We start from the raw sequence: 14,711 nt of genomic DNA, 5'->3' as shown, positions 1-14,711 counted from the left end.
GAGCTATTTTCAACTCCAAGGATCTTTAGCATAAAAAAAGCGAATGAGAACTTTACATAAACGATGGGTCCTACCAACCGAACGGCTCCGCATGAAAGTCAACAAGAATTTGGCTAAGAAGTCCGATTGGCCGACTCATAATCAAATTTCCGGGTCAGCATTTGATATCCGGCCAGTAGCGATCATTCGCTGACCTTGTGTTCTGGTCGACCTCCGAGCTATTGCCCTCGGAGGCGGCAGTTCCTATACTGTGCGTGTTGGCCAGCGGATATGGCCTGCAACTCGACAATTTCTGTCTGTGGGAACTGAATGTGTTACCTTATACGTTGATGGCTCCAAGATGGGAGGAGGAGTAATAGCGGGCATATACTGCACAGACCGTGACATAAGGTTGTCGTTAAGCGATCAAGCCAATGCAGCACGTTTCTGGCCGAAGTCGCCATAAGGAAGGCGGCTGAGCTTGCCCAGAGAAGAGAGCGTTCACGTGAGGCGGCCGTTTCTAGACAGCCGAGCGTCGATTTGATCCATGCAATCGTCAGCGGCCGGTTCTAAAAATGTTCTGGCAATCAGGGAAGCACTAGATGTCCTAAGCATGACAAGGTCAGTGCGGATCTATTGGGTTCCCACCCCAAGGGCATCGGTGGTAACGAGACCGTAAACGTGCTTGCACAGATAAACGACTTACTAACGACCAACAGAACGGAAAACTTTCCCGTCCCCTTAAGAACGCTCGAAACTGAGCTGGAGAGACGGGCTGATATACTAGCAAGAAGCAGGTGGACAACCTGCAAAATATTTAAATCATGTGCAAAGAGCGCAATGACAAACTGAGCCACTACGTGTTGCGTCTACCACGGAGTGGCTCTAAAACGCTAGTGGGAATTCTTACGGGCACTGCCAGGCACCGGCACATGCAGTTAAGCTCGGCATAACCGACAATAGGAACTCTAGGAAGTCCTTCATTTGCAGGTGTCCGTCACTAATGCAAGCAAGAAGAACGTACCTAGGTGCCCCTGTACTGGCATCACTAGAAGATGCCTCCAAAAGGACACCAGGATAACTACTTGCCTTCGCTAAAATACCTTAATCTTGAAGGACTTCAAAACCGCGTAAAATCTCCAGGACCAAACAAGAACATCCGGACAAGTAAGGGCTATATTGGCCTCTGCGTGGCCCCTACGAGAGCCTTCCAGTTTAACCTAATCTAAACAATAGTTATTGGTAAATGTATATAGTGACATATTCACAAATTCCGTTATGTTCCAAGAAATATGAATCTGCAGCGTAGGCAATCCCACGCTGAACCAATGTAAACAATCCACATCCGGAGCAGGCAATGCTGCTTCTCAATAACATAATTAATTCTTCAATCAATATCCCAAGCGGGCGATCTCGCTCCCCAACTTTTGTAAACAAAGGGCAGTAGAAGTAAGATTTTTGTCACAATAATTTAGTTTTAAGCTGAGATCATTTGAATAAAGACGTGAAGCGGAATATTCGTTTTATTAATTCAACTTAGCGTTGTCCTTAGTCAACTGACGGGACATTAGTTCGACTCAAAAGAAAGAAACACTTTACTGGCGCAGTCGGTAGGATACAAAAAGTATCCGAAAAAAAACCTCGGGTGAAAAATAAATTAAATTTTATAATTCAGTTCTCGAACAATAATAACGCAAAACATTTTAAAACACTTCAATTTGGATTTTAATTCCAATTCGGTTGTCCAACAAAAAGTGGAAGAACAAAACAAAAAAAAAAAACACAATAAGTCCAACGGCACCTAACAGTTAATAACAACAAATAAATTTTAAGAAAATTAATTTAAACGAACACTTCAACTTTAAAAAGTGAAATCAAAAATAAACTAAAATAAATTTTTATTTTACTATAACAACAAATTTACTGTAACAATGGCACAACCAGTTATCGCCGCACCCCAAATCGTTGCACTAAGCGACAACAACCTTGCTGAAGCTCGTCGGCAACTAAAAGACATCATGCCATTTAAGGGTGATCCAGAAACTCTCTACACTTTCGTCAGCAGAGTGGACTATGTAATTTCACTCTACCAAACTAATGATGTGCGACAACAGAGGATTCTTCTTGGAGCCATCGAAAGAAACTTGGACGGACACGTAACACGATCATTGGGCCTTCCGAACATTGAAGATTGGCCTACCCTTAGATCGAGACTAGTTGCAGAATTTAAACCCCAAACACCGAACTACAAACTACTGGAGAACTTCAGGGAGACACCGTACAAGGGAAATCTGAGAGCATTCTGCGAAGAAGCAGAAAGACGACGTCAAGAACTAATTTCGAAATTGCATCTAGAAGGTAACCAGCCAGATTTTCTTATTTATATTCAGGCGATTAAAGATTCCATTAAAATATTGATCAGAAAATTACCAATACAATTATTCACTATTTTGGGGAGAATGGGGGGGAGTATATAAGGTAAAGTGTCTGATTGCATTCAACTTGGTGAATGCCAGCATGATCCTTATCACTGCTCTCCCCAAGCCGACGCACTACCTCCACGTGGTTCTCCCTGGATTGTCACTCAACACCCGTTGTTTGACCAACTAAAGCGCGCGACGAGAGTCCTAGCTCTTCAAACTAGGTTGTGGCGTAGGACTTGAAATCCACCCACGGAAAACAAATCTTCAGTGAAAGAAGCAGACGAAGCCTCGGAACGGAACCGATCTAAAGTTGACGACCATGGCACACGTAAAAAGGACAATGATCTGAGAGTATGCACTTGGAATGTACGCACATTGTACAGACCAGGTGCTGCTCAACAACTAGCAGATACCCTCAATAAATGTAGGGCTGACATCACTGCTATCCAGGAAATGCGATGGATAGGACAAGGTTGCCTTAAGAAGAAGAACTGCGACATTTACTACAGCTGCCATCCAGAACGGCATGAATTTGGCTGTGGCTTCGTTGTAGGCGCCAGACTGCGGCGCCGGGTCTCTCACTTTCTGCCAATAAACGAGAGACTTGCAACGATCCGAATTACTGCCAAATTCTTCAACATCAGCCTGATATGCGCGCATGCCCCAACCGAAGAAAAGGACGATGTCACCAAGGATGCTTTCTATGCGGAGCTCGACCGGGCTTATGGCCGCTGTCCTTCCCATGACATTAAGATCCTCCTTGGGGATTTTAATGCCAAGGTAGGGCGAGAAGACATCTTTGGTGCCACCGTCGGGCAATTTAGTCTACACGAGACCACCTCGAGCAATGGTCTCAGATTAATAGGCTTTGCTGCAGCGCATAATATGGTAGTTCGTAGTACTGGGTTTCGTCATTTGGACATACACAAGGCATCATGGCTCTCTCCTGATCGACTGACCAGAAATCAGATCGATCATGTTGTGATCGATGCAAGGCATGCATCTAACGTACTCGACGTGCGATCCTGTCGGGGTCCCAACATCGACTCCGACCATTATCTTGTTGCAGCTAAGATTCGCACACGGCTATGTGTTGCGAAGGTTGCACGTCGAAGACTGTTGAGAAAGCTGGACATCGGGAAGCTGCAATCACAACGGACAAGGGATGCATTCTCCACTCAAGTCTCAGGCCTGCTGAGCCGAGCAACTCCAACACCTGAAGACATCAGCAATATGTGGGCACTCATATCCCACTCCCTGCGAACTTCTGCAGAAGAGGTCATCGGATTCCAACGTGCCCCAATGAGGAATCCATGGTACGACCAGGAGTGTCGCGACGCAACAGCTGCAAAAGACGCCGCCTACAGAAGAACACTGCAAGCTGGGGCCACAAGGGCTGTTGTCGAGGTCTACAGGTCAAGGAGGAGAGATGAGAAACGCCTCTTCAGACGCAAGAAGAGAGAACAGGAGAGGCGTGAGTGTGAGAGCATTGAGAGCAGCAGATGCCGGAATGAAGCTCGTAACTTCTACCAGAGGGTTAAGCGTCTGACCCAAGGTTTTAAGACTGGAGGAGTTGCGTGCAAGGACGATGACGGAAACCTAGTCACTGATGCAGAGATTGTGCTGAGGTTATGGAGGGAGCACTTCTCAAGTCTATTAGCTGGCTCTGGCTATGATGACTATGGAGAGTATGATCCACAAACCCCAATCTATGGTACTGATGTGGACGTACCGACCCCAAGCCATGCCGAAGTCAAGGTTGCAATCCAACGACTTAAAAACAATAAATCCGCAGGTGCTGACGGCCTGCCGGCTGAATTGTTTAAGGCTGCTGGTGATATGTTGGTAGGGAGCATGCACCAACTAATCAGCAAGATATGGCTAACGGAGAGCATGCCCGACGATTGGAACCACAGCATGATCTGTCCTATCCTGAAGAAGGGTGATGCCACATTGCGCACCAATTACCGTGGCATTAGTCTTCTTCCAGTCGCATACAAGGTCCTTACGAGCGTACTATGTGAAAACCTGAAACCCCATGCTGAAGCACTGATTGGACCTTATCAGTGCGGGTTCAGGCCTGGCAAATCCACTATGGACCAGATTTTCACCTTGCGCCAAATCCTGGAGAAGTCCTACGAAAATCAGATCGACACATATCACCTCTTCGTCGATTACAAGGCTGCATTCGATAGTCCCCGGCGAGATCGCCTGTATGCCGCCATGTCTGAGCTTGGTATACCAGCAAAGCTAATACGGCTTTGCATGATGACATTGAACAACACCATCAGCTCTGTCAGGGTAGGAAATGACCAATCCGAAACCTTTTATACCAAGTGTGGTCTCAGACAAGGCGACTCGCTGTCTTGTATGCTCTTCAACATTCTAATGGAGAGTATTATAAGGAAGGCTGGAGTGCATCGGACGGGCACTATTCTAACAAACAGATGTGTCCAACTCCTTGGCTACGCTGATGATATTGATATCATTGGCCGAACCAAGCGTGATGTTACAGCAGCCTTCGGGGCTATTGAAAAAGAGTCAGCTAAAGTAGGACTGGCAGTTAACATGGATAAGACAAAGTTTATGGTGTGCTCTAGCAGGGAATCGCGGCGTCTTGATTCCCAGCTATCTGCAGGAAGCCATAGCTTTGAGTTCGTGAAGGAATTCATTTACCTTGGATCTGCAATAAGTGGCATAAATGATGTCAGCCTGGAGATTAAGCGGAGAATCACACTTGCCAACAGGTGCTACTTTGGGCTCAGTAGGCACTTTAACAGTAGAGCTCTCTCTCGACCGACAAAAATAACACTCTACAGGACGCTCATTCTTCCAGTACTCTTATATGGTGCGGAGTGCTGGACAGTGGTGCAATCCGATGCAGCTGCTCTTGGAGTGTTCGAGAGAAAGATTCTCCGCAAAATCTTTGGTCCAATCTGCGTTGGCGATGCTTATCGCATCAGATGGAACCACGAGCTGTATGAGATGTACGGGGATGTTGATATAGTAAGCCGAGTCAAAATTCAAAGACTCCGCTGGCTGGGTCACATCGCCCGCATGGAAGAAGACGCTCCGGCTCGTAAGGTATTTGATGCGGTAATCGTCGGAAAACGGAGGAGAGGACGACCCCGGATACGTTGGCAGGACCAGGTGATGGAAGCCCTGTCTACATCTGGTGTTACCAACTGGCGAGCGCGGGCCCAGGACAGGGAAGCGTGGAGGCAGATTGTGCAACAGGCTGTGACCCGATAGGGTTGTGATGGCCATTAAAAAAAAAAAAAAAAAAAAAAAATTATTCACTATTTTGGCTCATCATGACATTGAAGACTTAAGATCATTAATCACTATCGCACAAAATGAGGGAATATATGAAGAACATGTTAATTTTGAATCAAATAAAATTCCAGAAAATCGTAATAAGAACTCAAACCCTAATCAGAATTCTATACCACACAAATTCAATACAAATACACAAACCCAATATCGAGCAAGTTACCCACAATATTCTCAGCCATTCCAACCTAATTTTAATAAATACATACTATCATTTAGACCCACCTATACACAACAGATACCTAACAACCAAACTATGTGGCCAAATCATTTCGGACCCAACCAATACATGAACACACAACCATTTACTCACAAAAATCCTTTTCCACAATATTCAAATAAAATTCAAAATCCTCAAACAGCACATTCTAAAAGAAATATATACCCTCAACAACAACAATCCTCTACATCTAAAAATACTAACTTCCCGGTTACCAAACGACTAAGACCATCGGACAGTGAACAAACCAAAATGTCTATTGACGAATTAAGATTTCAATTCGCACACGAACACGAATACGAAGAAATACAACCTCATTATTATGAACAACAGTATTATGACCACAATCAATACCATAGGTTGACTAATGAACAACAACAGCAACAACAGGTCCAATACACCCAAAATAAAGATGAACAGAATCTAAATAGCTCAGAACCAAACGAAAATTTTCGGTTAACAGCCCCAGACAACACCAATACGTAGAAATAGCATACAAAGGTTGCACATACAATTGCCTTATAGACACAGGATCCACAATAAATATGATCAATAAAAATATATTTTGTCTTCCTATTCAAAATACTATATGCGAAGTTTTGACATCAAATGGCCCTATTACATTGAACAATTTAATTATGTTACCCAGCAATAATATTTTTAAAACAACTGAACCATTTTATGTACACAATTTTTCTAATAATTATGATATACTAATTGGCAGAAAATTGTTGAAAAATAAACAATCAATTATAAATTACAAAAATAGTACAGTTACCTTTTTTGATAAAACATATAAATTAATAACTTCAAAATCAGAAAAGAACCACAATTTTTATATCCAAAAGCCAATAGAACCAATTAAAAAATCACCTCAGGAATCAACAAAAAAAAATTGATTTTGGATTATTTCGATTAGATCACCTGAATCAGGAGGAAACTTCAAGGTTGAAAGGTTTATTAAATAAATTCAAAAATCTTCAATATGAAGAAGGAGACAATCTAACATTTACAAATACCATTAAACACGTACTAAATACAACACATAACTCCCCAATTTATTCAAAACAGTACCCACTTGCTCAAGCGCACGAAATTGAAGTCGATAACCAAGTACAGGAAATGCTTAATCAGGGATTAATTAGGGAAAGTAATTCACCATACAATAGTCCTACCTGGGTAGTACCCAAAAAACCTGATGCATCTGAAAAAATTAAGTATAGAGTAGTAATTGATTATAGAAAGCTAAATGAAATAACTATTCCCGACAGATACCCAATACCAAACATGGACGAAATCCTTGGTAAACTAGGTAAATGCCAATATTTTACAACTATCGATTTGGCAAAGGGATTTCATCAAATAGAAATGGACTCAGAATCAATACCTAAAACTGCATTCTCCACCAAAAGCGGTCATTACGAATACCTTCGAATGCCATTTGGCCTTAGAAATGCACCTGCTACTTTTCAAAGGTGTATGAATAATATCCTTCGACCGTTGCTCAATAAACACTGTTTAGTGTATTTAGATGACATCATAATTTTTTCCACATCCCTTACCGAACATTTAAATTCATTACAGCTAGTTTTTTCCAAACTCGCAGAAGCAAATTTAAAGTTACAGTTAGACAAATGTGAATTCTTAAAAAAGGAAGCTAGTTTTCTTGGTCACATCGTAACCCCCAATGGTATAAAACCAAACCCCCTTAAAGTTAAAACCATAGTTTCAAATCCAATTCCAACAAAAGTAAAAGAGATCAGAGCTTTCCTTGGATTAACCGGTTATTATCGTAAATTTATCCCAAACTACGCAGACATAGCAAAACCAATGACCAAATGTTTAAAAAAAGGAGCAAAAATATATACACAAAATATCGATTACATAGAAGCATTCAAAAAACTTAAAACATTAATAATTAGAGAACCAATTCTCCAATTACCCGATTTCGAAAAAAAATTCACTTTAACCACAGATGCCAGTAATCTAGCCCTTGGAGCCGTACTTTCTCAAAATGGTCATCCTATATCCTTTATTAGCAGAACACTTAATGAACATGAATTAAATTACAGTGCTATCGAAAAGGAATTACTTGCCATTGTTTGGCCACTAAAACTTTTCGACATTATTTACTAGGACGATATTTTCTCATTGCTAGTGACCATCAACCTCTTAGATGGCTGCATACTTTAAAAGAACCAAATGCCAAGTAACAAAGATGGAAAGCCAAGTTAAACGAATACCAATTTAAAATCGACTATATTAAAGGGAAAGAAAATTCAGTTGCCGATGCATTATCAAGAATTAAAATTGAAGAAAATCACCATAGTGAAGTTACTCAACATAGTGCAGAAGAAGATAATAGTAACCTAATTCATTTAACAGAAAAACCAATAAACTATTTCAAAAAACAAATAATTTTCATTAAATCCGATAACAATAAAGTAGAGCATTCAACAATATTCGGTAACTCCATTAATTACAACAATTCAATATAATGTAATGACACTCGACAAAGCCAAACAAATTTTACTTGATCATTTTATTCATAGAAACATTACCATTCATATTGAAAGCGATGTAGATTTTGAAATCATTCAAAGAGCACACAGAGAAATTATTAATACCACTTACACTAAAGTAATTCGCAGCCTCTACTTATTAAAGAATGTTTGTTCATACGCCGAATTCAAAGAAATTATACTTCAATCACATGAAAAACTTTTACATCCAGGTATACAGAAAATGACTAAATTATTCAAAGAAAATCACTTTTTTCCAAATAGCCAACTATTAATTCAGAATATAATAAATGAATGCAACATATGCAATTTGGCTAAAACAAAACACAGAAATACCAAAATGCCTCTTAAAATCACACCCAACAACATTGTCGAGACAAATTTGTGGTAGATATTTATTCATCTGAGGGAAAACATTACATCAGTTGCATTGACATTTATTCAAAATTCGCTACACTTGAACATATTAAATCAAAGGATTGGATAGAATGCAGGAACGCACTAATGCGCATTTTTAATCAGTTAGGTAAACCCAAATTACTAAAGGCAGACAGAGACGGAGCTTTCACCAGCTTGACTCTAAAGCGATGGCTTGAAGCAGAAGGAATTGAATTACAACTTAACACGGCAAAAACCGGTGAAGCAGACGTCGGAGGACTACATAAGACAATAAATGAAAAAATCCGAATAATCAACTCATCCGATGATGAAGAAGTAAAATTAAGCAAGATAGAGACAATTCTTTCCACATACAATCATAAAATAAAACATGACACCACTGGACAAACACCTGCTCAAATATTCCTATACGCTGGACATCCAATATTAAACACTCAAAATATTAAAGAAAGAAAAATAGATAAAATAAATGAAGATCGACAGGAATTTAACATTGACACTAGATACAGAAATGGTCCACTTCAAAAGGGAAAATTAGAAAATCCATTTAAAGCAAATAAATATGTAGAACAAATAGACGAAGACCATTTCAAAATTACCAATCGAAATAGGGAAACCCAATACTACAAAACACAATTTAAGAAACAAAAGAAAACTAATTCCGTTAAACTTCCACAGGAACCTTCTGTACGATGATGTTACTTATTTAACATTTCACTATTAACCACAAAACCATTAACACCATTAAAATAATTCCTTATCCCGACCATAATGGATATCAGTTAAACTATTCAGATCAACAATCATATTTTGAAGATAAGAATAAAATTTATAATCAAGACAATAAAGAAGTTAATAATGAATGCATTAAAAATATAATTAAGCGTAAAAATCCAATTTGTAATTTTATACCAACTCCTTCAAAGGAAATGATTCAATATGTTGAACCAAATATTATACTTACATGGAATCTAACTGAAACTACAATCGAACAAAATTGTCAAGAATTAAATGGCGATATAAAAATAAATGGAAGCAAAATTATTAGAATAAAACAATGTAGAGTTAAAATTGGAAATGTTATTTTAAACAAAAATTCGTTAAGTCCAGAATTTGATTTAACAGCATTGTATTCACCGATTAATGTAACTAAGATAAAGATAGTAGAACATAATGAGGTTTTAAAACTAATTTCAGAAAATAATACCACACTTTACATAATTATAATATTAGTAGTTATCGTTCTTATTTTTTTTTTTGTTGTCCTATCAAAATTTTATACACAAAATCCACTTACCTTTTTATATACAAAATTTAGAAAACAAGCAAAACATAATCAAGAAACACAACAAGAAATAGAACCGGCACAAAACTAGTTGCCTGCATTGTACCCTGAAATGCCAGCCAAAACATAGGCAACCCTTTTAAGGGGGGGGGGAAGTGACATATTCACAAATTCCGTTATGTTCCAAGAAATATGAATCTGCAGCGTAGGCGATCCCACGCTGAACCAATGTAAACAATCAACATCCGGAGCAGGCAATGCTGCTTCTCAATAACATAAATAATTCTTCAATCAATATCCCAAGCGGGCGATCTCGCTCCCCAACTTTTGTAAACAAAGGGCAGTAGAAGTAAGATTTTTGTCACAATAATTTAGTTTTAAGCTGAGATCATTTGAATAAAGACGTGAAGCGGAATATTCGTTTTATTAATTCAACTTAGCGTTGTCCTTAGTCAACTGACGGGACATTAGTTCGACTTAAAAGAAAGAAACACTTCACTATATGTTATCGGTAAATGTAGCTAAAGTATGAATTACTTTGATGTTTTGAATTTATATTATATTAATTATTAATGATTGAATTGCAATCTTCAAGGGCATACAAACTTCGACGTGTCAAAGCTTACTTTCTTGTGTATCTTTTATATGGCACATAATTGATAAGTAAAAGCACATTTACCAGTCAGTAAAACAATTTACAGAAAGTAATCTTATCATTGCACTGTGGTCCAGAAGTCAATCTTTTTGGCATAAATTCTAAAAATAGAGTTAGAGACCTAAAAAGTTGCACATTCTTTTTTTTTTAGAAAGACTAATGTAAAAAAAAAATTTTGAATCTGTGCGACCACGCCCTCTATTGCCTTCCATACAAACCGATTCGTAGTACTATCATTAGAAATTGAGTATGACGCTGAATTCAGACAATATACTTACATTTATTACAGGAACAATTTAAATCTCTATATATAAGTATGTATATGTTATGTATGGGTTCTGTCTTACACATTATATTCTTCTTCTTCTAGTATTATTAAATTTAATTTAAATTCTCGGCTTCTAAAATGTCGCGGCCGACCGGGACTAGAATTTAATTTAACAAGAAAGGAAGCTAACTTCGGCTCGCCGAAGTTTATATACCCTTGCAGATAGAACTTCTATGACTAGGAATCCATACAATATACATTATATATATTTGTGTTAAAAAACAATGAAGTAATACCTGCTTTCATTTCATTCACCTATACATATTATATTTGCAGTTTTACAGTCACAGATTTGCATTTTTGCTCCACATCTAACGATCGTTTGTATGGCACGTATAAGATATAGTCGTCCGATTTTCATGAAATTTGACACAAAATTTAAGACTATTATAAAATGGCTATACCTTAAATTTGATGAAAATCAGCTGAAAACTGAAAAAGTTATAAATTTAATTGTATTAATTTCTCGATCGTTCCTATGGGAGCTATATGATATAGTAGTCAGATTTTCATAAAATTTTACACAAAATTGTAGAGTATAGTAAAATGGATATATCTTAAATTTGATCCAATTCTATTGAAAACTGAAAAAGTTAAAATTTTTTTTGTAAAAATTTTTCGATCATTCCTATGGCAGCTATATGATATAGTCGTCCGATCTGGCCCGTTCTGACATATATACGAGTGACAGTATATAGAAGGCCAACTACAGTTTCATTCACATAGCTTCAAAACTGAGAGACTAGTTTGCGTAGAAACGTACAGACGGACAGACGGACATGGCTAGATCGACTCGGCTGTTGATCCTGATCAAGAATATATACACTTTATATGGTCGGAGGTGCCTCCTTCACTGCGTTGGAAACTTCTGACTGAAATTATAATACCCTGCAAGGGTTTAAAAATATAGGAGTTGAAAATGTTATAAGGATCAAAAATATAAGGGAGAGAGAAAATAAAAGAGAGTTTACATACATAAGAATTAAGAAATATATATTTTCTCGCTCTGCCGACTGCGTCAGAATAAGCGGTTTATTAATTTTAAAGATCTGGGAATATGATAAAAAAAGTTTTGCGGTATTTTTATTGAATTTTCAATAGTTTATAAAAGTGGTAAAAATACTGCGATTTATGTCATATATGAGCCGTTTTGTTGGATTATTCGTTCCCAACGAGATGCCAACTTCAAAATTCCCCTCTCATTGAAACTCGCTTCCCTGTGGCCAACTTTAGACTACCAAGTGCGTGCGCCATGGACAGAAATAGGTATTAATCACTAGGTGCGAGATCCGGACTATAAGGTGGATGCAAAAGAAAACTCCCATCCGAACTCCCGGAACTTTTGGCGCGTCATCAAAGATGTGTGACAATTCGCCCTCTGTTGATCAAGGATGGCTTCTTCTGCATAAGTGCTGCCTTCAAGCGGTCCAGTTGTTGGCAGTACAGCTCCGAATTGAGCGTTTGGCCATAGGGGAGCAGCTAATAGTGGATGATTCCCTGCCAATCCCACAAAACACACAGAAGAGCCTTCCTGGCCGTCAATCCAGGCTTGGCCAGTCCAATCCAGGCTTGGACTACCAAGTGCGTGCGCCATGGACAGAAATAGGTATTAATCACTAGGTGCGAGATCCGGACTATAAGGTGGATGCAAAAGAAAACTCCCATGCGAACTCCCGGAACTTTTGGCGCGTCATCAAAGATGTGTGACAATTCGCCCTCTGTTGATCAAGGATGGCTTCTGCATAAGTGCTGCCTTCAAGCGGTCCAGTTGTTGGCAGTACAGCTCCGAATTGAGCGTTTGGCCATAGGGGAGCAGCTAATAGTGGATGATTCCCTGCCAATCCCACAAAACACACAGAAGAGCCTTCCTGGCCGTCAATCCAGGCTTGGCCAGTCCAATCCAGGCTTGGACTACCAAGTGCGTGCGCCATGGACAGAAATAGGTATTAATCACTAGGTGCGAGATCCGGACTATAAGGTGGATGCAAAAGAAAACTCCCATCCGAACTCCCCGGAACTTTTGGCGCGTCATCAAAGATGTGTGACAATTCGCCCTCTGTTGATCAAGGATGGCTTCTTCTGCATAAGTGCTGCCTTCAAGCGGTCCAGTTGTTGGCAGTACAGCTCCGAATTGAGCGTTTGGCCATAGGGGAGCAGCTAATAGTGGATGATTCCCTGCCAATCCCACAAAACACACAGAAGAGCCTTCCTGGCCGTCAATACAGGCTTGGCCACCGTCTGGGCCGCTACACCGATTTTCGACCACAACCGTTAGCGCCTTACGTTGTCGTAAGTGATCCACTTTTCATCGCCAGTCACCATACACTTTAAAATGGGTCGATTTTGTTGCGATTCACAAGCGATTTAAATGGTTTATTGATGACTCATGCCCAGCTCTTGACCGATGCAACGGCTGCTACTATGTCGATCTCTTTCGACCAATTCAGCGATTTTATCGCAATTTTCCACGACAGGCCTTCCGGAGCGCATCTTCGACCACCTCCACACCAGAACGAAAACGTTCAAGCCATCGTTGGAAACTATGTCAGGTCCATAAACTGCACAAATTTGTTTAGCGGCTTGAGATGCATTTTTGCTTCATCGTAGTAGTACTATAAAATATGCCGTATTTTCTTTTTATTTTGTTTCATGTTTTCGAAGCTATAACTTACGAACTACTTTTTGCGTGTGAAAAACTAAAATGACGCGCTTGCAGCGACAACTACCTAACTACCTAACCTAATATACTATACTTGGAAACCTGGCGACTCCGTTTCGACACCACATGGCTTCGTTTAATGTAACATTTCGTTTGGTGATTAAAAAATTATGCATTTTTTTTTTTTTATTTGATAAGTAATGGATCCAGTTTGACTTTTCCACTTGCGAAGCATAATCTAGCCGTTTCTCTTTCGAATTTTAACACATTGCAAAATCGTCGTCATTGGTCCAATATCTAAATTTTCATAATCACTGTAGTTCTCAATGGGATCATATTGGAATGCGAATCGATCGTATGATGCCAATGATCTTTGTGTCCTCACGCGTTGTCTCAATAGGGCATTTCCTGTTATTATATTTTGTCTTTCTTCGCTTAAGTTCTGTGAATACACTTGTTTATGATGATGTTCATTCGCAAGTCGTCCTTTTGGACTATAACCTTAAATGCATAATTAACATATTTCAACTTACCACCTTAAAGACAAATGCCTACACTTTATATATTTTATTGTTTCCAATTGAAATGTTAGGAAACGACAACTTGATATATTGGTTTGTAGTAAATGCTATTTGTATACCAGCGTTGGATATTCCGCTTTCCTGTCGAACGGGATAAAAAGTATCCTATGTCTGTCTCCTGGCTCTAAGCTAGCTCCATACCAATTTTCAAATCTATTCTGCCGTTCTTGAGTTATATGTGGTTTAACAGACACGACTTTCTTTTATATATATATGTAGATTTAAAGTCCAACTAACGACCAGTTGAATTTTAAGATCGAAATCGCATCTATTTTATCGTACCTATTTTCTTGTTTTAGTTTATTGGTATCCTACATAGCTTAAGTG

The 14,711-nt window shown here is 39.2% G+C and overlaps 1 protein-coding gene and 1 long non-coding RNA gene across 2 annotated transcripts; one reads left to right on the top strand and one right to left on the bottom strand.

Moving 5' to 3' along the window:
- The first annotated feature begins 2,855 nt into the window (after positions 1-2,855).
- On the top strand, positions 2,856-5,654 carry LOC147642682 (uncharacterized). The gene is made up of 2 exons (XM_086839439.1): positions 2,856-5,166; positions 5,239-5,654. Exons 1-2 carry the CDS (start codon positions 2,856-2,858, stop codon positions 5,652-5,654), a joined length of 2,727 nt encoding a protein of 908 aa, XP_086695565.1.
- An 8,119-nt stretch (positions 5,655-13,773) lies between these two features.
- Positions 13,774-14,507, bottom strand: LOC110185383 (uncharacterized). Its single transcript, XR_002319760.2, has 2 exons — positions 14,337-14,507; positions 13,774-14,245 (listed from the first exon to the last, which is right to left on the bottom strand). It is a non-coding gene; the product is annotated as an uncharacterized LOC110185383 (long non-coding RNA).
- Positions 14,508-14,711: the final 204 nt, after the last annotated feature.

This window comes from Drosophila serrata, unplaced genomic scaffold, assembly GCF_035046125.1.
Source record: "Drosophila serrata isolate PLE 108 unplaced genomic scaffold, ASM3504612v1 contig_373, whole genome shotgun sequence".
NCBI lineage: Eukaryota > Metazoa > Arthropoda > Insecta > Diptera > Drosophilidae > Drosophila > Drosophila serrata.
This window is presented reverse-complemented; position numbering and strand designations above follow the sequence as displayed.

Coding starts and splice junctions, on each gene's coding strand:
- LOC147642682 (XM_086839439.1), top strand. CDS start 2,856: ATGCGATGGATAGGACAAGGTTGCCTTAAGAAGAAGAACTGCGACATT. Junction 5,167..5,238: donor CAGGTGCTACTTTGGGCTCA/GTAGGCACTTTA, acceptor TCATTCTTCCAG/TACTCTTATATGGTGCGGAG.